The sequence below is a fragment of the Rhineura floridana genome, chromosome 4 (assembly GCF_030035675.1).
Source record: "Rhineura floridana isolate rRhiFlo1 chromosome 4, rRhiFlo1.hap2, whole genome shotgun sequence".
Taxonomy (NCBI): domain Eukaryota; kingdom Metazoa; phylum Chordata; class Lepidosauria; order Squamata; family Rhineuridae; genus Rhineura; species Rhineura floridana.
In genome coordinates, this window is record NC_084483.1 from 166,191,914 (window position 1) to 166,217,343 (window position 25,430).

A 25,430-nucleotide genomic window follows, 5' to 3' on the forward strand; every position below is an offset into this window, starting at 1 on the left:
GATTTTGTATAGATGCCCTCTTCTGTGCCCTGCGCCCAGCAGAAGCTCTGGGCCAGGTGGGATGTAGTGGCATCTCATAGAGGACACCCTTCCTTTTCCTGGGGTGTATGATTTGTGCTGTCCCAGAGCAGATTTTGGGGTGGGCACCCCCAGTTACTTATTTTTTTCTACGTGCTTTTGTCCATTTTGATTTTGCATTGATGCACCCATGCGTGCCCGGTGCCCAGCAGAAGCTCTGGGCCGGACAGGATGCACTGGCATCTCGTAGAGGACACCCTCCCCTTTCCTGGGGTATATGATTTGTCCTGCCCCAGAGCAGATTTTGGGGTGGGCACCCCCAGTTCCTTATTTTTTCCTGTATGTTTTGGTCTGCTTTGATTTTGCATAGATGCCCTCCTCCGTGCCCTGCGCCCAGCAGAAGCTCTGGGCCAGGTGGGACACAGTGGCATCTCATAGAGGACACCTTCTCCTTTCCTGGGGTATATGATTTGTCCTGTCCCAGAGCAGAGTTTGGGATGGGCACCCCCAGTTACTTATTTTTTATGATTTTATGACATCATTATGTATTTATGATAATATCAGAAGCCTGGTGGTTTTGATTGCATAAATGTATTGTTATTCATGATGGGGAGAGTCCCCTGATCACAGTGATATATCATACAGGGTACCCCAACATATATTGTGGGGTTCAGAGACATGTTAAGTTTGGTTTGAAGTTGCTGTAGTTGTCAACTCTTCTTTTTTAGTGTTTTGAACTTTCAAGCAAATAAGGAACTGGGAACTAGGAACCAACTTCACCGTTGTATCAGTTAAATAGATTAAACAGTTGCGGGGGGGCGGCTGATGTTTTGGTGTATATGTCGGGAACCAGACCACCTAGAAACTTAATTTTTTAAAAAAATTGAAGCTGAGAGTCTGGAGATTAAGGGGTGCTAGCCGGAGAGCCGGAGGGCCCCCCAAAAACCAGAGACTCCACCCAAAAACCAGAGACCTGGTAACTCTAGAAGGAAGCTAGCATGAAAACCCCTGGAACTATCCACCTGCAACTTGCAAGACTCTCCTTATGTTTTTAATAAACTGTGACCTTGGATTATGCATTTACAAACAAGTTCTATCCTGTAGTGTAGAACTTATGGCCCTCAAGAAGTTGTTGGACTCCAACTTCCATCAGCCCCAGCCAGCATGGCTGATGGTGAGAGATGGAGAGAGTTGTAGTCTAGCAACAACTGGAGGGCCACAGGTTCCCCCTTTTGCTCTATCTCATTCTTCAAATCAGAATTCATATGATCACAAATAAGTGTAGGTATATAGAAACTGTGTGTGTGTGTGTGTTACAAGAAAGTAAATACTGTACCAATTTTCCTACTCTGGAATCTTGTTAGTACATTATATCTAGACACAGTGCAATAGTGCAATATCCTGGAAGAAACCATTGCTTGCAAATTAATTTTTAATATGCTGATTAACGAATTGGAATCTTTTAAAGTCATGGCTCAGGATGCTATTGTATCAGTTAAATGTAAGATATTCATCCATTTGATTGCTGGTTACAGGTAATTTACCATTTCAAAAGTACCTCTATCATCAAAAAATTGCCAACTGTCTCTTTCATCAATATCCTTATTAGCTCAAAATGGGGAGAAATTGCTTATGTAGGATTATATACCCAAGCATTTACCTTTATACTAATGGATGTTGGAGAACTGACCAGATTCCACAGAGATGTCTTTGTGACTTTCTGACTCATATTTTCTTTTATGCTTTTTATACTTTTTATACTGAACTAGTACAACTACAGAGTGAACAAGTGGTTTTCAAGAGCTGAGTCATCAATATTTGATGGGCTCCTACTGGAAGGAAGGGCGGGATATAAATATAATAATAATAAATAAAAATATTTCTGTTGGCCACAATTATTATAGCTCTTTGATTGTACATAAGAACATAAAAAGAGACTTACTGGATCATACCAGAGTAGGGTGTGTGTATCGTTATCTCTATCAGTCCAGTCTTGAGTGGGTGAATGTCGCATGGCTATGCCCAACGCTGACATTTGGCCAATACTTAATCCAGCCCTCAGCAAAACAAAAGTAGCCACCCCTGTCTTAAAGCAACAGAACTTCTTGCAGCAGGTCTGGATCGTACAACTGTCATCAGCTTTCCACTATTATCCATCTACTAGATACAATAGAAATTTTGCTCTATGCTCCAAATGAATTTATGTGTTGGTGGCTAGGAAGCATAATACCTCCCCCTTAGAATTAAATGGCTCCACATGATTTTCACTTGGGGACATTGGGGGACTTAAGTTCCTCTCTAAAAGGTTCTCAGTCTGGGTGATGGTGGGTTTTGTTTTTGTTATTGTGTTTATCTGTGTTGTGCCACTGTGATATTTTCTTGCCTAGTATTCCTCCAGTGGAAGAGCTTGATGCTTAGTGTACAGAAAATAGTAAGCCCCTAAGATGCATCTCATTCAGAATCAAAAGATTGAAAGTAAGAAGTTGATAGTTTTCAAATATTCCAGGCCTTTCCCCCACTGGCATTAATTGCCCTCCTACTGTGCAAATTGGGAATCATAGAATCATAGAGTTGGAAGGGGCCTTGTAGGCCATCGAGTTCAACCCCCTGCTCACAGCAGGAAATCCACAGCTAGAGCATCTCCCGCAGATAGCTGTCCAGCCTCTGCTTGAAGACATCCAGCGAAGGGGATCCCACCACCTTCCTAGGCAGTTGGTTCCATTGCCGAACTGCCCTTACTGTCAAGAAGTTCCTTCTAATGTCCAATCTGAATCTACGCTCCTGCAACTTAAAACCATTAGACCTAGTCTTACCCTCTGGGGCAGCAGTGAACAAATCTGTACCCTCCTCTATGTGACAGCCCTTCAGGTACTTAACGAGTGCAATCATGTCGCCCCTCAGCCTTCTCTTCACCAGACTGAACATGCCAAGTTCCTTCAACCTTTCCTCATAAGACTTGTTCTCCATACCGGCTATCATCCTCGTCGCCCTCTTCTGAACCCGCTCTAACTTGTCTATATCTTTCTTAAAATGAGGTGCCCAGAGCTGAATGCAGTATTCCAGATGAGGCCTGACTAATGCAGAATATAGTGGGACTATTACTTCCCTTGACCTGGAAACTATAGCTCTGTTTATGCAGCCCAAAACCGCGTTTGCCTTTTTTGCCACAGCATCACACTGCTGGGTCATGTTCAACTTGCGATCCACTACAATTCCAAGGTCCTTCTCACACGCACTACTGCTAAGCCGGGTATTTCCCATCCTGTACCCGTGCATTTTGTTTTTGTGGCCTAAATGCAGAATCTTGCATTTGTCTTTATTGAATGTCATTTTATTAATTTCAGCCCAATTTTCTAGTCTATCCAGGTCCCTTTGGATTTTATTCCTGTCTTCCATTGTGTTAGCTATCCCTCCCAGTTTCGTATCATCCGCAAACTTCATAAGGCTTCCCTCCACCCCGTCATCTAAGTCACTGATAAAAATGTTGAAGAGTATCGGCCCCAGGACAGAACCCTGTGGCACTCCACTCGAAACCTCCTTCCAGTCCGAAGCAGAGCCACCGACGACCACTCTTTGAGTACGGTTTTCCAACCAGGGAAGCTGTTTTGCTGTCTTAACATTCATCATCTGTTTAGTTTGACTTTCTCAGTTTCAGGGGTTTTGTTCACTTCCTGCAAAGTTTCTTTGTAAATTGCACTAAGTTGAAATGAGCTTTATAAAGCCGTTACTATCTTATACTTTACAAAGGTTGTGTCTGGATAATTCATTTTACAAATGTAAATGGAAAATGAAGCCTGAAGCTGAAACATGCTGTTGACCTTCTCACAGTTAAGATGTTTCTCCTCTGATTTTCCTTTCCTTCCCACCTGGTGCAGCTGTCTCTGTTCTAAGGCCATTTGATGTCTGTACATTGGTATGACATTTGAACGGGATATACATGCATGACGTCCAGCATGTAAACCTGAACACTCACTCTTCCAGCTTAAATTTGAGAATTTGCTATATGATCTGCGGTTTTTGTGTACTTACATTATTGAAATGTTCTGCCTACTTGTCTGGATGCCTGTGCTGCTAATTCAAAGGCTGCTAATTTAGAGAGACTGTTGCAGAGATATGCAGTTTGAGTCATTGCTGGGCCAGCCCCTTTGCCTTAACTTGGGGACAAAGTACATGTTGCTCGTGATATGCTCAGAAGTCCATTCACTCCTTTTTGAAATGGAAGAATCACAGGGATTTAGTCATACATGTGTATAGCCTTTGTGATATGATCGTTCATATATGTCGTAGAGGCTCATGTGTAGGTCTCCTAATGTTTCTAGTTTAACAAGTGAATTTAACTGGCAGGTTGGTAGATATGTAAATTGGACCTATCTGTAGCTATAACTGAGGCTTCTTCCTGAAAAATGTTTTTCCTTGCTCTGGGAGGCAATAAGAAAGAGATCTGCTTTGGAAAAGGGCTTTTGTTTTCTCTGGTTGAGTGTAGCAATGGCCTCCCTCCCTCCCTCTCTCCCTCCCTCTCTCTCTCTCTCTCTCTAGCTCTCTGGGCTGAAAAAGGACATAGACAGCCCTTGTGTCCTGTGAGCTTTACAGTGGTGGCTGATACCCACTGGGTGAAAGACAGGCATAATATTAAGGGAATCTTGTCAATGTGTTCCAGTTCACTAGAATCTGGAGTAGTGCCAGTTACACAAAGCTCAGGAGCTCTAGAGACAAGGCAGCAAGGGGGAGAGGTTTCTGGTGGGCTTTTCTCATGCCTAATGTGTGTTTGAGTTTCTTCTAAATAAAGTGGTTTGGTCACCATCCAGTGAAGAGTACATTTTACAACAGGGAGGCCAACAGTGGGTGGATCCAGATCCAATGAAAGGTGGAGCCAAGCCAACTAGTTGTTTTGTCCCCATCCTCCTCTCTGTTGAATTCTACAAAGGCAACACTGATGAGACAAAGGAGGAAGCCGACAACCAATGCCACTCCCTAGATTATCTGTAAGATAGGCAGATGGGGGCTGGCCGAAGGCAGTGCCCCATTTGTCCAAATGTACCACCTTTCACTGCAGCTTTATAGAAGCTAGGCAGAAATCTTTTGTTGTCAGGAAACAAAAACTTATTGCAGAGCAAAACATTTAGTTGAGATCAGGATGGGTAGACAGGTTATGGTGTCTCCAAGAACCCATTTGAAGATCCAGGGTACTAGTAAAAGGTACACAGTTGCTAGCTCAGGATACACATGAGCAGTGCACAAACATTGCCTCTGTTGCTTTAGAGTCAAAAAAGGTATAGAACAGAATGTATCATAGACAACTTCCTGAGCTGGTGATGAGATAATGGTGTGTCATTGCACATTGGTACTACTTGTGCATGTATTCTGCTCTCAAGTGTCCTAAGGCAACAGCTCTGGGAAGCATTCAAAAAAGGTTGTTTCTGGCTGGCTGGGCAGACCTTATTGCCCTAATCTAGGGTTAGCCAATGAGGTGCCTTCCAGATCTTGTTGGGCTACAGTTCTCATCTGTAACCATTGACCATGCTGGCTAGGGCTAATGAGAATTGGGTTGCAACAACATCTGGAGAGCTACGTATTTCCTATCTTGGCTTAGAGTCAAGTGAAGAAACCTGCTCCAACCACAGCATATAAAATACCTTCCATTCCCCTTACTGTGAGGAACACCTGATCCTAGATAGCAATCCTCTTGGAGGTTCAGTCTTGGAGGCATCAGTGCCACAACCTCACGTGTGTTGACAGTTGGTAGATTAGAATATGATATATATTGGCTCTTCTTAAAATGATTTAGGGGTTGTCAAACTATGAACAACTATCCAAAATCTGCTATACTAGGGGTTGTCAATAAGTGACCAGCTGCAGGTGGTAGGATATGTGTGCAGAGATTATCCAGCAAAAACTGTGCACCTCCTACTCTGAAATATTCCCTCTAATAGCAAAGTCAGTGGCCCTGTGCCAATTGTTCTGGAAGCAAAAAAGGGATTTAGATAAACAAGGGGATTGTTGAATAGAAAAGGGAACTCTTAAGTTATGCAGAAGCACATTTCTTCCATTAAAATCTCCCAAAAGGGTCAGTCAGCTGTTCCAAGGATTACTGTACATGTTTGTGTCTGTCTCACTGCCATCCTTCACAGTTTGTGTTATCTGGGGTTTGGCATAGGGGTGCAAACGCATCAGAGTTTTTTCCTCTCAAGTGACCAGACACAGCTTGATATGCTAGGAGGGATCTGCCATTCACCCATTTCCTGACATGGACGGGCATTTGCCTTCCAGGCTCTGGGAGTTTGGGAAGTAGTAGAGACAACAGTACCCCTGCTGTATTGTGGTGTGTGTGCATGTGAGTGAAGACGGGGGAACTTCTGAGATGTAACTTTGGTGTTGAAAGTGCTGTGGTAGAAGAAACAAGGCTAGATCAGAACGGGTGTGTGTGTGGGGTAGAAGCATGGAGCTGGAGCTTAAGAGATTATATATAAGAGAGGGTTCAAAGGAGGGGCTATTGAGAGTAGGGGCTCAATGTCTGTGGATGAAAAAAGGCCTTTGAAGGGGGTCACAAGCAGGAGAAATCTGCTAAGTACTTTTCCCTATGAACCTGCTCAGGTCTTAAGTTCTTTGGGAGATAGCCCTCTTTTTGTTCCACCAACATCTAAAGTGCATTTTTGGGAAACTTGAGAGAGAAGCCTTTTTGGTAGCTGTGCAAACAGGCAACCTTTCTCTTATGACCTTTCACCAGCAAGCAAAGATGGTCTTATTCAAATAAGATCCCACTTGTCACTTTATGAAACTAGTATGACAGTAACATTGTCTTGGAATCTGAGTTTGACAGATTTTAGATATGGGAAGAATGCTATCAACATGTTTCACCAACCATAAATATTTTACCTCTTTGCTGACATAGGTTTTGATGAACTCCATGCCTGTGCTGATCCTGGATTCCCTGAATATGGATATAAGATGCCTGGTGCAGGTGTATTCTTTGAAAGTTCAGTAGTCCGGTTCCATTGCCAGGAAGGATACAGGCTTAAGGGTCCATCCAAAAAGCTTTGTGAGAGACATTTTAACGGCTCCCTAAGCTGGAAGCCAAGTGATAAACCTGTGTGCCTACAAGAAGGTAAGTCTTTTAATTGTTAACAAATTTTGCTTGTGAAAACTCCAGATTTGTATCATATCTGTGCTTCCATTTCATGGGATCATTTTCAATCCTGCGCCCCCTGCCTGAGAAGATTTTTTTTTTTACAACAAATGGATACATGGGGATGTGTCAATAAATGGAATATAATTTTAATTCTGATCCATAGTATTCAGAGTTATTTTACATTCCCAGGCAAAATTCCTCCTGAGCCAGTTATCATTAAAATTAAAATATTTATGAAGAGCATTGTGCGCCGACAAACTTGGTACATGTTTATCCCCGTGTGTGGATTGGGCTGTGAATTGGGAGATTAGGAGACTGTGATACATGTTAATGAACAGATGAAAAGTTCACCTGATAATATTGGTTGTACTTAATTACTATTCTGACATCCGAATGCTCTTTGTAGAACTTCAGTGTTCTATTTTACTGGGCAGCATGGGCAAATGGATAATGATGATAAGAGTATGTATTAAACAGAGTATTAAATCATTTATATATTGTGGGGGATGTTGTATTATTCATTTGGGGATGAAAAAGAATGGCAACCAAATTATAAAATGCAGTAATAATTAATTTTACTTCTATATTTAGGAGCACATCTGTGGGCATAAAAACTTGTTTTCTTTTAATTTAATTATTTTAATTAGTTCAATTTGTTAATGTGTGTTATCTACATCAGGGATATTTGATTATTTGTTTGTTTAACACTGGCTCTTTTCAGCATCAGTTCTGAAAAAATCTATGTCCAAGCAAAATGTTTACCATTTATTTTAGAAAATGCACTAAAGCTCCAGCTCTTTATTGATTTCCTGGCTGTCAGTGATGTTGTTGTAATTGAGAAACTTAAAAATGGGGTCTATGTTTAGAGTGCATGTACACACACATTTTGCATGGAGAGCTGGCTTGCTATGCATTTCAATAGTGTGGAAAGTCCCTTGCCACATGCATTTGTGGCAAATTATATTAATTGAGCTTTGGGAGGGGCAGAGAAGGGAGAAACCTGATTTTCTCCACTGTGACACTTCCTGTCCAGTTGTGTTTTATTGCTAGAGCCTTCTTGTGTTGCAGCTGGCAAACAAGCTGGTATTGGCTAAATTTGAGGTATGGAATATTTAGTAAGTTATCTTCATTTAACAACACAAAATTTGCCCATACATTTAGGATTGTGATGTTCAAAATAAGTGAATGATAAGTTACCATCATCAGTGACCTTTAATCCAAAGAGTAATGCTTGCAAAACAGTAGTGTGTATTGTTATGAGCAGGAGTTCTTCAAAGAAGTAATTCAGAAACCTTTTTTGTTTCTCTTAGTTGAATAAGGTATAGAATGGAATGGTTTGGCTATTTCAAATGGTTACATTTTCTTTAGGCCAATGATTATTAGCTGCATGGCAGTGACACTATGAAATTCTTTTCCACGTTGTAAACTATCTTTCTTGCTTCAGGTATTAAGCTTTGTGTGCATACTAGGCTTGTTTTTGCAATCTATTGGCAAAACAAAAAGGCATACATTTGAAGCTTCTAGGACAACAGAATCTAATTTTCTTATATCTAGAAGACATTTTTCTTTAGTATGATGGTTGTGCATTTTATACTGTAGTAATCTTGTGAAAAGTATTTTTTTGCTTTGCACTTCTGTACTTTTTCTCACCCACATGCAAACGCTTGTGTCTGACATTGGCACATTGTCATATAATATCAAGTAAAAGGATGGAGCAATACTACACAAACCCTTAAATGAAATAGACATATGTTGAGCTTGGCAGGGGGATTGAGTATTCAAATATCGGATAGATTTGCAGCCTAATTGTGCTCTCTCCCTGTCATCTATAACAATTTACAAATTGCTTCCAGCCTTTCAGGTGACTAGATGTGGCCCCACTTATTCTCTCTTCGAGCATGTGTTTCCCACTTCTGGCCTCCCAGCAATGCTCTGATGTGTTTCCCATACTGGAATTGCTGTCACAGATGAAGCTTATATGTTTATATGCAGTGCTAAAACCACTGAAATTCCAACTCACCCACCCAGATATGACAAATTAGTGACAAAACCAATAACAATGATAACACAGCATCTCATATAGGTCACAATGTTACACTCAATTCCGAGGTTCGTACCGCTGGATGAGATCCCAATACTCAAACAACGTGAGACTCAAGGTTTCAAACCAAAGCTTTATTACGTTTGCAAACGGAGACTCACCGGCAGCTCTTGCCAGTCCAGTGAGGACTAAAGTTACAGTTCTCACAAGCATAGATATATTCTTCTATCACTAGGCAGATTGCACAAAGCACGCAGGTGGGAGTCTTAGGAGTCTTGTCTTGGCCTGGCATAGTCTGGTATGATAAACCTCCCTCTTGAAGGGTAGAATACCATGAACCATAAAAAGGTCTATATGAGATACTATTTTGGGAAGTGTGATTACATATTAAGAAGGCAGAATTTCTATTGGTGCCTGCCTTACATGATAAGGAGTGTTTTCCATACCATGAATCTCAGTGGGCCAGTGAGCTATTCCACACTTGTACATGACCTGATTGATTTACCCATCGTACCCTTCGTGTAACATCTTTGTAAGTACCACTGAAATTTAAATGTCGGCATATCCAGGATGAAAAGAACGAATCTGGATGGGTCTTACACTGGTGGCACTGGCAACCTGAATTTGATTGGTTGTAACACTCTTAAGGAATCCCAAGAGTTACATGTACACTCATGGCCCTTGATGTGCGTATCATTATGAGCTGAACTATTACACACAATCCCATTGGGCCAAACAGGTACTGTGGTCCATTTGCGAGTGTTCACACAGGAAGAATGTCCTACAAATGGACCTGTACCTTCGTAATTTTCCCAGCACCAAAGGCCTTTCCTAGGTGTAACTTGTACAGTATCCTCCTTTTCCCAGGTTTGATTGTTTCTATAATCCACTGCTAATTCCAAAGCTGTTAGAGGGAGTGGGTATAAAGGTATTTGTCCCTGCTGTATTACTAGTGGAGTACATATCCAGCAATTGGTCAGGTTAAACGTTTTAGAAATATTTCTGGTTAATTCCACGATACCTCCCTCTGCTCCTGTAGAGGATATCAACAGTAAAATGGTTAAAAACATATTCTTATCTAAACAACTTATACCTAAGATGTAATATAAAGGCGCTTAAAACAATAACCAAATAATTTTACAGATGCCCACTAGATGGTGCTGGAAGATATCAAAAGTCACTGCATTCTCCGCAATTTAATTTTCAGGCCGAAACCGGGCACTGTTTCCGAGAGCCAATTTTTCTTCAGGACCCTTCTCCTGTCCCTCAGCTGGTGGGAGGTCCTTGGCTACCTCCTTGCCTGGTTCCACTGCTTGGGAAGAAGATTTGACCCAATCTGTATGGATCCACTCGGGTTCCCGCTGACTTTGATTGCAGCGTGGGTTGTCAACAAGACTTGTTGTGGTGGTCCCCAGTTGTCAGTTAGGGAATCTTTCTGCCAGTTCTTAACACGGACCCAGTAACCTGGCTGGAACTGGTGGATTGGACCTTCCAATGGCAACCTCTGGAATTCTCTGGTGTACCTATGGAGATCATGTAAAACAGACTGCAGGGCAATTACATATTCTCGTAACTGTGTTTCCCCTATTATCAAAGATACTCCTTGCCCCTTCCTTATACCCAGATCAGGAGGTCTGCCATACAACATCTCATAAGGTGTTAATTTAGTCTCACCCCTTGACGTAGATCGTAGTCGAGTCAAAGCTAATGGCAAAGCCTCAGGCCATTTTAACTTAGTTTCTCTACAGATCTTTACCACAGTCAATTTCAGAGAATGATTACATCTCTCAATCTGGCCAGAGGATTGGGGCCTCCATGGAACGTGTAACTTCCATTGTATTCCCAAAGCGGTTGCAACACCCTGTACAATCTTTGAGACGAAATGTGGTCCTTGATCAGATTCAATTACTTCTGGTAGCATAAAACGTGGAATGATTTCTTTCAACAATACTTTAGCTACCGTTGCAGCTGTGTTATTTCTGCAAGGATATGCTTCTGGCCATCCTGTAAGCTGATCAATGATTACTAGCAAATATCTATACCCATTTATTCTGGGCAATTCTGCAAAGTCAATCTGAAGACGTTGAAATGGATAAAATGCCCAAGGTCTGCCTCCCATTGGGTGTGGAGGTTTAATGCCGGCTGGGTTCTGTGCTGCACATATGGGGCATTGAGTTGCCGCCTTTGAGTTTCTACATATAGTCCTGGTGCAATTAATTGTCGCATTAGCAAATCCCCCAAAGCGCTTCCTCCCAAGTGTGTAGCTTTGTGTACTGCAATCACCAAATGTCTTAATAATGGCCTGGGTATTATATGTCCACTGGGTACTTGCCACCATCCGTCAGCCCTTTTCTTTGCTTTTGCCTCTAGTGCTCTTTCCTCTTCTTTAGGAGAATAAATGGGTTTCAACTCAGCTAAGGGCAAACTAGGTAGCAGAGCCCCTTCCAGGGGAGGATCCGTCTCTCCTCCTAGGGCTGCTTCTTTAGAAGCCTCATCGGCCAACTTATTACCCTGTCTCAAGATAGGGTCCTTGCAGCGCCCATGGGCTGGTACATGCATCACTGATACTTCTTTTGGCAATAATAGGGACATTAAAAAGTTCCGAATCTGCTCTCCATTTTGAATGGGCTTACCATCACTCCCTAAAAAGCCACGTTCTTTCCACAAAACTCCAAACGCATGGGCTGTCCCAAACACATATTTAGAGTCAGTGTATAAATTTATTCTCCTCCCTCTCCATAATTTCAAGGCTTTCGTTGCTGCAAATAGTTCTGCTTGCTGGGCAGACCAGTTTCCAGGAAGTTTTCCTGTCCAAACTACCGAATTTGCTTTTACTACTGCCGCTCCTGTAAGGCGTTTTCCAGCATAGATGCGGCTTGACCCATCTACAAACACTTGGTCAGCTTCTAATAGTGGAACATCTGACAGCCCTGGTCTAATGGAAATATCCTGCTCCAAGACTTCTAAACAGTCATGTAGGAGATCACCAGGCTCTGGCATGAGCGTAGCTGGATTCAAAGTGTTACAAACCGAAAGTGTCAAGCCTCGCCTTCCTGTCAAGGTTTGCTCGTATGCTGTTTGCCTGGAAGGATTCAATACTTTATCTGCCTTTGATCCCAGGATTTTTGCAACATCGTGGGGTCCCTGAATGTTTAAGGGGGCTCCCAAAACAATTTTCTCAGCCTTTTTCAGCAATGCCGCTGCTGCTGCTACTGCACGTAAACAAGACGGCCACCCTTTAGCTACTGGGTCCAGAATCTTCGAGTAAAATCCCAAGGGTCTCCACCCGTTGCCCCACTGTTGAGCCAACACCCCTGAAGCCACTCCGTTCTTTTCAGTGACATAGAGTCTATAGGGCTTCTGGTCGTTAGGCAAGGCAAGCACTGGGGGTTGACTCAGTGCTGATTTTAATTCTCTAAATGCTTTTTCCATATTGCCCCTCCATTTCCAGTCTTTCAAACCTTCCTTTGTTAATGACTCATAAAGGGCTTTAGCCTTGTTTCCGTACTCGGGGATCTATTGTCGGCAAAATCCTGTTAGCCCTAAGAAGGCTCTTAGCTCTTTTGGTGTTTTTGGTTGGGGCACTCTCATAATAGCCTCCCTTCTTTTATTACTCAAGGCTCTTGATCCATACTGGATCTGATATCCTAAGAACGTCACTTCAGGTTGACACCATTGAACTTTGTCCTTAGAGACCCTGTATCCCCTTTCGCCTAATTCCCTGAGCAGTGAAATTGAAGCTATCTCACACGCTGCCCGTGTATCAGCGCACACGAGGATATCATCCACATAAACCAAAAGGGGGCTATTTCTGTGCCCATTTCTCCATTCCTCCAAATCTTTGAGAAGGGCTCTTGTAAATTCTGATGGGGACCCCAAATATCATTGTGGCAAAACTGTCCAAGTCATTTGACACACCCTTCCTGTTTGTGGGTTTTCCCACTGGAAGGCAAATAAGTCCTGGCTATTTGGGTGGAGAGGGATTGAAAAGAAGGCGTCTTTTAAATCCAAGACCATAAAGTATTTCGCAGTCGGGGGTATCTGTGTTAAGATAGTGTGGGGATTTGGCACCACTGGGTGGTCTCCTTGGACTACATTATTTACAATTCTCAAATTCTGCACCAAGCGATATTGGCCAGGTCTGTTAGCTTTAGGGACCCCCATTATTGGGGTATTAAAAGGGGACGTGGTTTCTCTTAGCCATCCGTCCTTTAAAAACTGACATATCAGGGGTTGCAATCCTTCTCTAACTTCTTTATTTATTTTATTTATTTATTTAATTACATTTCTAGACCGCCCTATAGCAGAAAGCTCTCAGGGCGGTGTACAACAAATAAAATCACAATTAAAATATGAGCAAGTGTGGAAAAAAAAAATATATAGTACAATTATAAAACATTAATAAAATTGCCATTGAGATTTAAATTAAGATCATATTAAGTTTAAAATGTTAAATTAAAATATTTAAAAATTTACAAAATTTAAAAAGCCTGGGCGAAAAGGTAAGTTTTTACCTGGCGCCGAAAAGATAACAGAGAAGGCGCCAGGCGTATCTCGTCTGGGAGGGCATTCCATAGTTCGGGGGCCACCACCGAGAAGGCCCTAGATCTAGTTGTTGATCTCCGGGCCTCTTTATGGGTTGGAACCCGGAGAAGGGCCTTCGACGTCGAGCGTAGTGAACGGGTAGGTACATAGCGAGAGAGGCGCTCCATCAGGTATTGCGGTCCGATGCCGTTTAGGGCTTTATAGGTAAGAACCAACACTTTGAATCTGGCCCAGAAACATATCGGTAGCCAGTGCAGCTGCGCCAGGACAGGTGTTATATGGTCAAATTTCTTTGTCCCAGTGAGAACTCTGGCCGCAGCATTTTGCACTAGCTGAAGTTTCCGAACCGTCTTCATAGGTAGCCCCACGTAGAGTGCATTACAGTAGTCCAATCTAGAGGTTACCATAGCATGGATAACTGAGGCAAGATGCTCCTTGCTCAAATAGGGTCGTAGTTGGGCTACCAGCCGGAGCTGGTAGAATGCATTCCGTGCCACCGAGGCTACCTGAGCCTCAAGTGACAGGAGCGGATCTAATAAGACCCCCAAACTACGTACCTGTTCCTTTAGGGGGAGTGTAACCCCATCTAGGACAGGTCGAACATCAACCATCTGGGCAGAGGGTCCTCCCACCAACAGCATCTCAGTCTTGTTAGGATTGAGTTTCAGTTTATTAGCTCTCATCCAGCCCATTATCGCGGCCAGGCAGCGGTCTAGTACATCAACAGCCTCACCTGAGGAAGATGAAAAGGAGTAGTAGAGCTGCGTATCATCAGCATATTGCTGGAAACGCACTCCAAAACTCCTGATGACCTCACCCAGCGGCTTCATATAGATATTAAAAAGCATGGGGGACAGAACTGAACCCTGCGGGACCCCATATTGGAGTACCCAGGGACTCGAGTAATGTTCCCCCAGCATCACCTTCTGGAGACGATTCCCGAGATAGGAGCAGAGCCACCGCCAAGCAGTGCCTCCCACTCCTAAATCCGTAAGTCGCTCCAGAAGGATACCATGGTCGATGGTATCAAACGCCGCTGAGAGATCAAGGAGAACCAACAGAGTTACACTCCCTCTGTCTTTCTCCCGACAGAGGTCATCATACAGGGCGACCAAGGCCGTTTCTGTACCAAACCCCGGCCGAAAGCCCGATTGAAATGGGTCTAGATAATCAGTTTCATCCAAGAGAGCCTGGAGTTGGCGAGCGACCACACGCTCTAGAACCTTGCCCAGGAATGGGACATTTGCTACTGGCCTATAGTTGTCCAAATTATCAGGGTCCAAGGAGGATTTTTTTAGGAGCGGTCTCACCACCGCCTGTTTCAGGCAGGGTGGGACCACTCCCTCTCGTAAAGAGGCATTAATCACCTCCTTGGCCCAGCCGGCTGTTCCATTCCTGCTAGCTTTTATTAGCCATGAGGGGCAAGGATCCAGAGCAGAAGTGGTCGCCCGCACCTGTCCAAGCACCTTGTCCACATCCTCGCAATGTATACTGTCGGGTAGATTGGGGCTGACTTCCTGGCTTCAATCTCACTTGCACAGGGTCGGCATATTTAGCTCGTGTTGGATTCCCTAAAGATGCCCATACTTTAGAGGATATTTCTTCTGGAAGTTGCCCCTTTTCTCGATTCTTTTCCCCTGGTTCCTTTAGCAACAACATTTGGTATGTGGAAGTATAGCACTTGGGGATTCTGACTCTCATTTGATCTCCTTCAAAGCTAATTTCGGCTTGCAGTTTTGTCAGAATGTCTCGTCCCAGAAGCACTATTGGGCACTGAGGGGACACGAGGAACTGGTCCTCAATTATTTCTTCCCCCACTTTTGTCAATTGTGGCCAAGTAAAATAGAGTCTCTGCTTAACGCCTCCTATCCCTTCAATCTGCGTCTTATGGGGGCTTATTATGTCAGGCTTTGCCCCCAGTAAAACAGAAAATGTAGCTCCTGTATCCACAAGAGCTTCATATCTTCGCCCCTTCACTTCAGTGGGGATGGTTGGTTCTTGACTTCCCCGGGGCGAGCCTGATCCTCTTCAATCTGAGTCCTCTAACTGTTCCCCTGCCCTTCCAAAAATCGTACATTCCTTCTTTTCTTCCTCAGACCTTCGGTTGCTCTTCCTTTGCCATCCCTTTTCGCTATCTACCTTCTGGGTACAATCCCGCACCCAGTGGCCTTGGCGGTGACATTTTGCACATTCATCTTTCTCTAATCTCCTCCGGGGTCTCTCTCCCTCCTTTGGTCCTGCTCCCATGGCTACAGCCAATACCGCGTATTCCTTTTTCCATCGTTTCTCCCCCTCCTTTCTGTCAACTTGGACCCGATTCACATACACCTTGTAAGCCACCTCCATCAGTTGAGCTATTGGCAGGGCCTGTGCCCCTGGTAATTTCTGAAGCTTCTTTTGTCTGGGGTGGCTTGCCCAATAAACATTGTGGCCACCAGTCGGGCATTATCGGGGGTCATTGGGTCCATCTCACTATACTGCCGGAAAGCAATATAAAGTCTATTTAGGAAGGACGGTGGGTCCTCTGTGGGTCCTTGCCGGACCTCATATAATTTATTTACATTCACAGACTTTGGGATAGCATTCCTTAGACCATGGAGGATTAGGCGCTTATAATTTTGCAGAGCTTGAGGTATTCCTGTCCTGCAATTCCATCCTGGGTCTTGGTCAGGGAAAGTTTGTCCCACAGGCAACCCTCCTTGTTGGCCAGCTTCCAACTCAGCCTGTCTCCTTGCTTGACTTAAAACCATGGACCTTTCCTCAGGTCGCAATAAGGTTTGCAACAAAGTTTGTATATCTCCCCATGTTGGGTTATGGCTCAGGAAAATGGACTGGAATAGGGTGGTCATTTTTGAAGAATCCTCCCTCAGAGTAGGGGTTTGATTCTTCCAATTGAACAAATCAGAGGTTGTGAAAGGAACGTATACATATGCTCTTGGGGCCCCAGCAAGCGCTGTGGAATCTGCTACCTCTCTCATGGGGCATTGGAGTTCTCCGAAACTATCTTCTTGCTCTCGGGCCCTGGACCTAGTTACTGGTCCGGTATATCTTCTTTCACTTGCCTCTTTCATATCTTGCTCAAACTGGTTCTGCATAATATCAATTTCCCTTTGTATATTCTGTAGCCTTCTCTTGCTCTGTTTACAAAGGTCCTTCATTATTTCCTCACTAGTCTGCCGCATCATCTGTGGGGGTGGAGGTATACCGGGGGCTGGCATTGCTGGGGGATGAACGAGTGCCAGCTGTGGGTTATAGGGTGTGGGTCGAACTATAGAGCTATCCAATAAAAAGTCCTCCTCAACGGGGAGGATAGGGCAGGGGTCCTTGGGCCTCTGACCTCCGGATCTAGCTACCAACATTATTTTACCAAGTTTTATACATTCATATTCAACAAGCCATTGTGGTCTAGCCTCCACCACGGCTTTCCACACTTCGGCATATGGTGCTGAATCTGCATACCCATCTGTCTTGGTTTGTTTACAAACAGCTTGAATAACATTTAAATCAAACGTTCCTCCCTCTGGCCAGCCTACTCCCCAGCTTGGCCACACCTTCTGGCAACACATTTTCATTCCCTTGTTAGACACTATCCCCTCCCCATATCTCCCCAAAAACCGGTTTTTATGTTTTAACACTAAACTAAGGGGTGTCCCTCCTTTTCGTTTGGGTGCCCCTACTCCCATTCTTGGGGTTTTCACCTGGTTGCTTCACAACCCTGACCCAGCTGGCACACACCACTTCTCTCGCTTCGTCTTTCTCCAGCCGCTTCCCTCGCGGGACAGACGGAACCGTGAATCCAGACTCCACACTCACTTCGCAAGCACTTTTGCGTCTCAGTCACACTCATGCACTGGGTGAGATGGGGATTCCACCTCCCACAGGATCCCTGGGATTTTCAGTAGGCTCTCATCCTCCCACCTTCCCTTTGATTCCCGCAGTGCTTACCGGGTTTCAACGGGAAGGGGAATCCGTGTCCGGATGGGCGTTGGTTTGCTCGAGTCTCTAAAAGGGAGTCCTCAATTGATACCGTCGTGCTACTTGCTTTCCGATCTGCCCGGCCCCAGGGCAGGCCAAAACGACCTGGAGCACTCTACCCCTGGCTCTCTGGCGCGGCCCAAGGAGCCGACGGGTCACCAGAGGAATCTCCTGGCTGGCTCACCAAGTTGTTACACTCAATTCCGAGGTTCGTACCGCTGGATGAGATCCCAATACTCAAACAACGTGAGACTCAAGGTTTCAAACCAAAGCTTTATTACGTTTGCAAACGGAGACTCACAGGCAGCTCTTGCCAGTCCAGTGAGGTCTAAAGTTACAGTTCTCACAAGCATAGACATATTCTTCTATCACTAGGCAGATTGCACAAAGCACGCAGGTGGGAGTTTTGGGAGTCTTGGCCTGGCATAGTCACGCACAGCACCACAAGATGATACAAAATATGTGAGTCTTACTTGTTGTTCTAGTGTCGGCCTTCATCCCTTAACCCTTGCATGTCAGACAACTTAACATTGGCTTTTACTAAAGATCTATTTCACATGGAACAAATTAATTCAAAATTTTCCATCCTAACAAGACCTTGACATTTGCTTTTAATATAAATCTTTGATTGGGTCATAAACCATATGCAGGGTGTGTTGGTAGAAAAATACCTCAAAAACAATTGCAGTTGCATTGATGATATGTGAATAGATCCTAACTCTAATAATCAGTCAAGTAATCTGAGTCACATCAGCATTCAACACTTCTCAGATTAACTTCTCTTTTAAGAATAATGCACATTTCATTTTCTTCACATGCCGTTTATATGTTCCTCCTTTTAAGCAAAGCAGGGCATGAAATATTATTCATAAAATGGCTATCACAGTTAACAACTTCGTATTTATTTCCTTACTGTATCCTCCCACCTCTGGAGCCTAACTCAGTTTTATCTGTAGTCTGATAATGCTATACCACATCAGTATGGTAGTGTTGTTCAATTGTGTTAAGAGAGGGCACCTTCATTTTAAAGGGAAATATGCATTGCTACCTATTAACAAAGGAGGAAATATGAGCAAAATTGATAAAAGAAGCATTTCTTCATCCACTTTCTTTAATGGTTAGAGCTAGAAGCAGGAATTGTGCAGAATAACCCTAAGTGATGAGCCACCAGTGCTGTGATTCTGACTGTTTGCTGGACAACAAGGGATTGCAGAGCTCTGGAGTGACTCTGCCCATCCAAGCTAGTGATAGACTCCCTGTAGCCAGGATTCCTGTTTAAACTGGGACATTTCCTGGACAACACCTGCTGTGTCTGATTCCTGGCATGTGGTGGTTTCTGATTCCTAGTTTCCAGTTTCTGGCTCCTGGTCTGATAACAGTCTACATTGTTGTCTGCACCTGTAGATAGCATAATGCTACTTTAAAGAATATGATTAGTCAATTGATGCATTATAGCGACCTTGTCCCTCTCTATGATGTACACCTTAACGTGGTGAGGAGGTTTGAGAGTGTTGAAGAAGCTGAGAGCAATGCCGTCAGGAGTCTAGACCAAGACTCCTAGCAGGGGCACCCAAGGCGGAATGGTCAAAGCTGAAACACCAGACTAAGATGCATCCAAACTCAGAGGAAGGCAATGGTAAACACCTCTGAATACCTCTTACCATGAAAACCCTATGAACAGAGTATCCAAAATGCAACACGAGATAGTGCTGGAAGATGAGACCCCAGGTCAGAAGGCTTATAGTGGGAGAACAATGAGCAGGCAGTGCTAAAAGCATCAGTGTGGACAAGAGAATAGTTGTTTTCCAGATAAGCTCTGATGAGGAGATAGTAGCCTGAGAACCCCCTTCTCAGTCTGCTTGCTGCTGCCTCAGACTCTGCTCTGCCCCTTCCTCCACGTCTCGTTTTTTGCTTCTTTCCTATAAAATTATTTTACTGAGATGCCCTGGTGGGGTGGTGGCGGAGGATAACAGATCATTAATACTGGGTGAGCTGTGAAAACACAGCAACACCCTCTTGGGAACTATATGCATGTGGAATGAATTTAAGGGCTTGTCGAAACTGCAGAAGCTTCTAGGGCAGGGGTGAGGAACCTTTTTAAGGGCTGCATTCTCTTCTGAGCAACCTTATAGGAGCTGCTTGCCACGGGGGTGTCGGGCCAGAGGCAAAAGTGGGTAAAGCAGCTAGAATTGTAGAGTTGGAAGGGGCCCATATGGCCATTGAGTCCAACCCCCTGCTCAATGCAGGAATCCAAATTAAAGCATACCCAACAAGTGGCTGTCCAGTTGCCTCTTGAAAGCCTCCAGTGTTGGAGAGCCCACCGCCTCCCTAGGTAATTGGTTCTATTGTTGTACTGCTCTAACAGTTAGGAAGATTTTTCTGATGTTCAGCTGAAATCTGGCTTCCTGTAACTTTAGCCCATTATTATTCTGTGTCCTGTACTCTGGGATGATCTAGAGGAGATCCTGGCCCTCTATGTGACAATCAAGTACTTACAAAGAGCGCTAGCATCTCTTCCCTCAGTCTTCTCTTCTGAAGGTTAAATATGCCCAGTTCTTTCAGTCTCTCCTCATAGGGCTTTGTTTCCAGTCCCTTGAACATCCTCATTGTCCTTCTCTGCACCTGTACCAGTTTGTCTGCATCCTTCTTAAAGTGGTGGTGTCCAGAAGTGGACACAGTACTCAAGATGAGGCCTAACCAGTGTTGAATAGAGGCGGACTAGTACTTCAGACAATATGGAAAATTTATTTCTGTTAATGTAGCCTAAAATAGCATTTGCCTTTTTTGCAGCCACATCACACTGTTGGCTTATATATGAGTGCTAGCATATCTCCCCTCAGTCTTCCCTTCTTGTGGCTGAACATGCCCAGTTCTTTCAGTCTCTCCTCATAGAGCATTGTTTCCAGTCCCTTGAGCATCCTCATTGCCCTTCTTTGAACCTGTTTCAGTTTGTCTGCATCTTTCTTAAGGTGCAGTATCTAGAACTGGACGCAGTACTCCAGATGAGGCCTAACCAGTGCCGAATAGAGGGGAATTAGTACTTCACACAATTTGGAAACTATACTTCTGTTAATGCAGCCTGAAATAGCATTTGCCTTTTCTGCAGCCACATCATACTGTTGGCTCATATTCAGCTTGTGATCAACAACAATTCCAAGAGCCTTCTCACATATATATTGCTGAACCAAGTATCTCCCATTTTACAACTGTACATATGTTTTGTTTTTCCTAGGTGTAGAACTTTGCACTTAACCCTCTTAAATTTCATTCTGTTGTTTTCAGCCCAATGGTCCAGCCTATCAAGATCACCTTGAATTTTGTTTCTGTCCTCCAGGGTATTCGCTATCCCTCCCAATTTTGTATAATCTGCAAATTTGATAAACATTCCCTGCACCTCCTCATCCAAGTCATTAATAAAAAAAAACTGGGCCCAGGACTGAGCCCTGTGGGTACCCTGCTTGTTACCTCCCCCAAGTTTGAGATGGAGCCTTTGATAAGCACTCTTTTACGATTGTTGCCAACTGTGGATCCACCTGAAAGTTGTTCCATCCAGCCCACGTTTAGCTAGCTTGTTAATCAGAATATCATGGGGGACTTTGTCAAAAGCTACAGGCATACCCCGCATTAATGTACGCAATGGATCCAGAGCGAGTACGTAAACCGAAAATGTACTTAAAGTGAAGCATTACTATTTATAAGTTTGTAGTTGGGCAGTGGCGTTGATCGGGCGGTGGCGTCATGCTGTTAAGTGTCCGTTCTTGCAAAGCGAGCGTACGTAAATAGGGGAATGGTTTACAGAAAATATGTCCGTACTTGCGAGTGTCTGTAAAGTGAAGGTCTGTATAGCGGGGTACGCCTGTATTCTGTCCACAGCATTCCCACAGTCTACCAGGGAGGTTACCTGATCAGATAGTGAAATTAATTTGAATTTTATCTTTGTGTAGTAGCCTTGTTTCTACACACACTTATATACTCCCTCTAGCATCCATCCAGGCAAGTAAGAATAATGATCAGAAGGACGCGTTCTAGCCAGCCACAAACACTCAAGTTAAAAGCAAACTAAGGCTGGTAAAGCCCATAGTTGGGGAAATGAGTATGGCCTGGAAGGGTCTCAGGGGCCAAATTATCCAAACGGTCCCTGGAATGAGGTTCCCATTCCTGTTCTAGGGGACTCTGCTCTATAGCCCAAGAAGAGAGAGTGAAACATGCTTTCCATCCATTCATCATCTTGATACACAAAGGTTAAAAGAGTTCTGCTCTTGTTGGAATCAAATTGCTTTATTTGCAATCTCTCATTTCTGAGTTTCTGTGGGTTGTATTCAACATAGCACTTGGCCGAAAGTTCCATCAGTGCAAGTCTTTCTCTTGTGTTCCATCAGTGCAAGGCTTTCTCTTTGCACAACAGAATGCTCTTTCCTTCTCCTCCTCCTGCACACCCCCTAAATGTATTCTGGGGTTTTCCCCAACCCTCCGGAGCAGTTTGAAGATGGCACAGGGGGAGGAGGGAGGAAGTCCTTTTGTGCAGGCGGAAGTTCTGCTCATGCAATTATTTAGTTGGATACCACCTTATCTATACATCTCTCTGTATAATACGAGAGAGAGAGAGAGAGAGAGAGAACCATGCTGCCTTTCTAAAATATTTCCCTCTGTACTTTGTCGTGCACGCTCCCTTGAACAACCCCCCCATTCATCCCACCTCCGTTGAACAACCGGTGCTAAGCTGGAGAGGAGGTACTGGTCACTAGATAATAGTGTAGGAAATGATGACAAGTTCATCTGCCCCATGCAACACCTTTGAGGGTGAAATCATGCCTTTAGGAAAAGATGAAAGAGTACCCTTGCAGGACTGGCCATTAGGCAGAGTGAGACAGCAACCTCAGGCTGTGAGTGCTTGGGGGCCGGGTTTACTCTGCCATTTCCATTATCCTGAGACCTCACCCCAGCAGCAGCAATGATTGCTTATTGCTGACACATTGTTGGTCTGGGGAGTCTGGCTGTCTCACCAAATTGCTTTCTTTCAGTGCATCACAGTGACATTGGAAAAGCAAGCTGGTAGAGAGGCAGGCAACCTAGGCCATGCAATCCAGCAGAAATCATGTATCCTGTGTGATGCACGCTGTGCTGATAATACACTGTAGCATTTGTTTAAGTGGGCATGGACAGGCGCTAGGCAAGTGTTAGTGAGATGGTGGTGGATGGAGCTGTGTGTGTGCCATGTGGTCAGCACTGTGCAGCCTAAGCTACCCTCAGCTGTGCTGGAAGATGCTGCCTCCAAACCAGTGTTGAATTAAGGTCCAGCTGCTAGTCAGGTTAGTTCTACATGGAATGTAAGTGCCAAACTGTCCTTTGCTCCAGGCCAGCCCTGGCTAATTCATCCTTGGAATGATTGTGCTATTGTTCCATTATTCTTTTAAAAGCTGGATTTTCCTCTGTCTGAAAAAGAGGATGGAATGAGCATGAGAAAAACATCAGTACTTCATATGAATGCCCCATAAAAAATGAGTGAGCAAATGTCTATTGTGGAAACACCTCTGGGCCTTGGCATTTCAGGACTGAGTGGGATAAAATTAACTTTGCTGCAATCCTTTCAGCATACAATGCACCCATTCTGGAATGCAGTTACACTGCACGCACTTGCTGATCTGCACAAGCTCAGAAGCTTTTTTATATTCTGAGCTAGAGAAGAATTCTCCCAGAACAGGCACACAATTTGTCATGCAAATAGATATTACAAGCTAAATTGGATAAATATGAAATCTAGCGACATTGCTATGACAAACATTGCAAACTGACATTGATTCTGTTAGTGTCGCTGGTTTTCAGGACACAAACCTGGCTGTGCTCCTGTTTAAAAGCTGTTTAAAAGATGGTGGAACTCTATTCACTGACAAAAAAAACATCTTTTTGAGCAGCTTTAAACATGACACAAATGTAGGGGGAACAAGAGGCACAAGCATCTGTGTTGCATCTTAAATCAAGTGTGATAAATTTATATAGGAACATGATGCACAAGATACTTGAACTCTCAGCATTCATGTCTTGGCTCAACTTCTTGGAAGAAGCAGAATTAGAATGTTTTGCTTTGCTTATCCCTCGCTGTGTTCCTCTCTTTACTGTTTGCTGCCCTGGGCTCCTATTAGGAGAAAGGTTGGGATATAAATCTAATCAATAAATAATAAAATAAATACTGTTGCTTACTGCCCCTTCTTTGGTTTGTATGTGTATGCATGAGGCAGCAGAGGATGGCTCAGTGGTAGGGTTGCCAGGTCTCCGGTTTTCTGCCGGAGTCTCAGGGAAAAGGGGGCCGTCTCTGGCCTCCGGCTATACTTTATTTAAACAGGTGGATCTCCGGCTTTTGATTGGCCCCCTCAGCCACGCATGCGTGATTGACACACGCATGCGTGAAGGCTGTGGCTGGCCGCCTTCCCGCCTGCGTCTGCGACGACATGGGCGCCTTGGTTGAGTCGGCGCTCCTGCAGGGCTCCCCCCAACCGTGATGGGACTGAGGAATCGGTTCAGGGGTAAGAAGGCCTCTCGGTTAGAGGCAGGCTCGGGTCGTTGATAGGAAGGTCCTCGCTCGGTGGTCGTTGCGCAGAGGGCAGTCGTTGCTGGGGTAAACAGGGCCTTGTGCACAGAGAGAGAGAGAGAGAGAGAGAGGAGAGAAGGAGAGAGAGAGGAGAGAGGGGGGGCGTTGGGCAGATGTTGCATATTTAGAGTTTACACAGTTAGCTAAGAACTGCCCAAGGGATGCTCTTGTAGTCAAGTCTTGTGACTATTAAGAACTTTATGAGTTTCAAGAAACTATAAAAAGTAAAAAAAAAAACCCAAATCTCCAGCAAACATATTACAAAAACAGTTACAGTCTCTGCCAAGTATAAGGCAGGAACTCTGCAGAGCTGTTGAATATTACTCTGACATCCTCCACCAGCAAAGAAATAAGGATTAGAACATGATGCAGGCAGGAGCTGGAAACAAACAGGATGGATCTCTACTGTGGAAGAGCCCAAAAAGTTTTGTCCTCCAAACCAGGGCTGAGTTGTGCAAACTGTCATATGAAATGGACTTGAAAAAGATTCAGGAGCTGGCACAAACCGCTTAACAAGTCGTTTTTATATATAGTACTAGAGAGAGTAGTATCAAAAGTGCAGGATGCTATCATGCTACTCTAGTCTTAGGAATACAGAAAAATCAGGCTCCCCTTGTGCCTCATACATTTTCCTATAAGTCTCATACAATGAACCACACACACATCCCTTGTATAACCAACAGCTATATTAGTTTGTTTGTTTGTTTATTAAATTTATTAGTCGCCCATCTGGCTGGCAATCCAGCCACTCTGGGCGACGTACAAAATTAAAACATATAGTTACATTAAAATATTAAAATCTCAACCAATAATAATAAGACCTAATCCACCACAAAAGCCTGTTTGAAGTGTTCTGTACTGCAAGCACAAAATAGCATCTGTCATGAACCACCCTGTTCAGATCTTGTAAGTTCAGGTCTGTGGCTTCCTTTATGGAATCAATCCATCTCTTGTTTGGCCTTCCTCTTTTTCTACTTCCTTCTGTTTTTCCCAGCTTTATTGTCTTTTCAAGTGAATCATGTCTTCTCATGATGTGTCCAAAGTATGATAACTTCAGTTTCATCATTTTAGCTTCTAATGACAGTTCAGGTTTAATTTGTTCTCACACCCAATTATTTGTCTTTTTTGCAGTCCATGGT

The 25,430-nt window shown here is 44.0% G+C and overlaps 1 protein-coding gene across 18 annotated transcripts in view; it reads left to right on the forward strand.

The window, feature by feature from the left end:
• SUSD4 (sushi domain containing 4) overlaps positions 1–25,430 on the forward strand; it is a 191,277-nt gene that overhangs the window by 117,779 nt on the left and 48,068 nt on the right. For all 18 annotated transcript variants that reach the window (XM_061625092.1, XM_061625094.1, XM_061625093.1 and 15 more), the window contains one exon: positions 6,908–7,120. In XM_061625092.1, the coding sequence (XP_061481076.1) occupies positions 6,908–7,120 (213 nt within the window). The remainder of the gene's footprint in view (positions 1–6,907; positions 7,121–25,430) is intronic.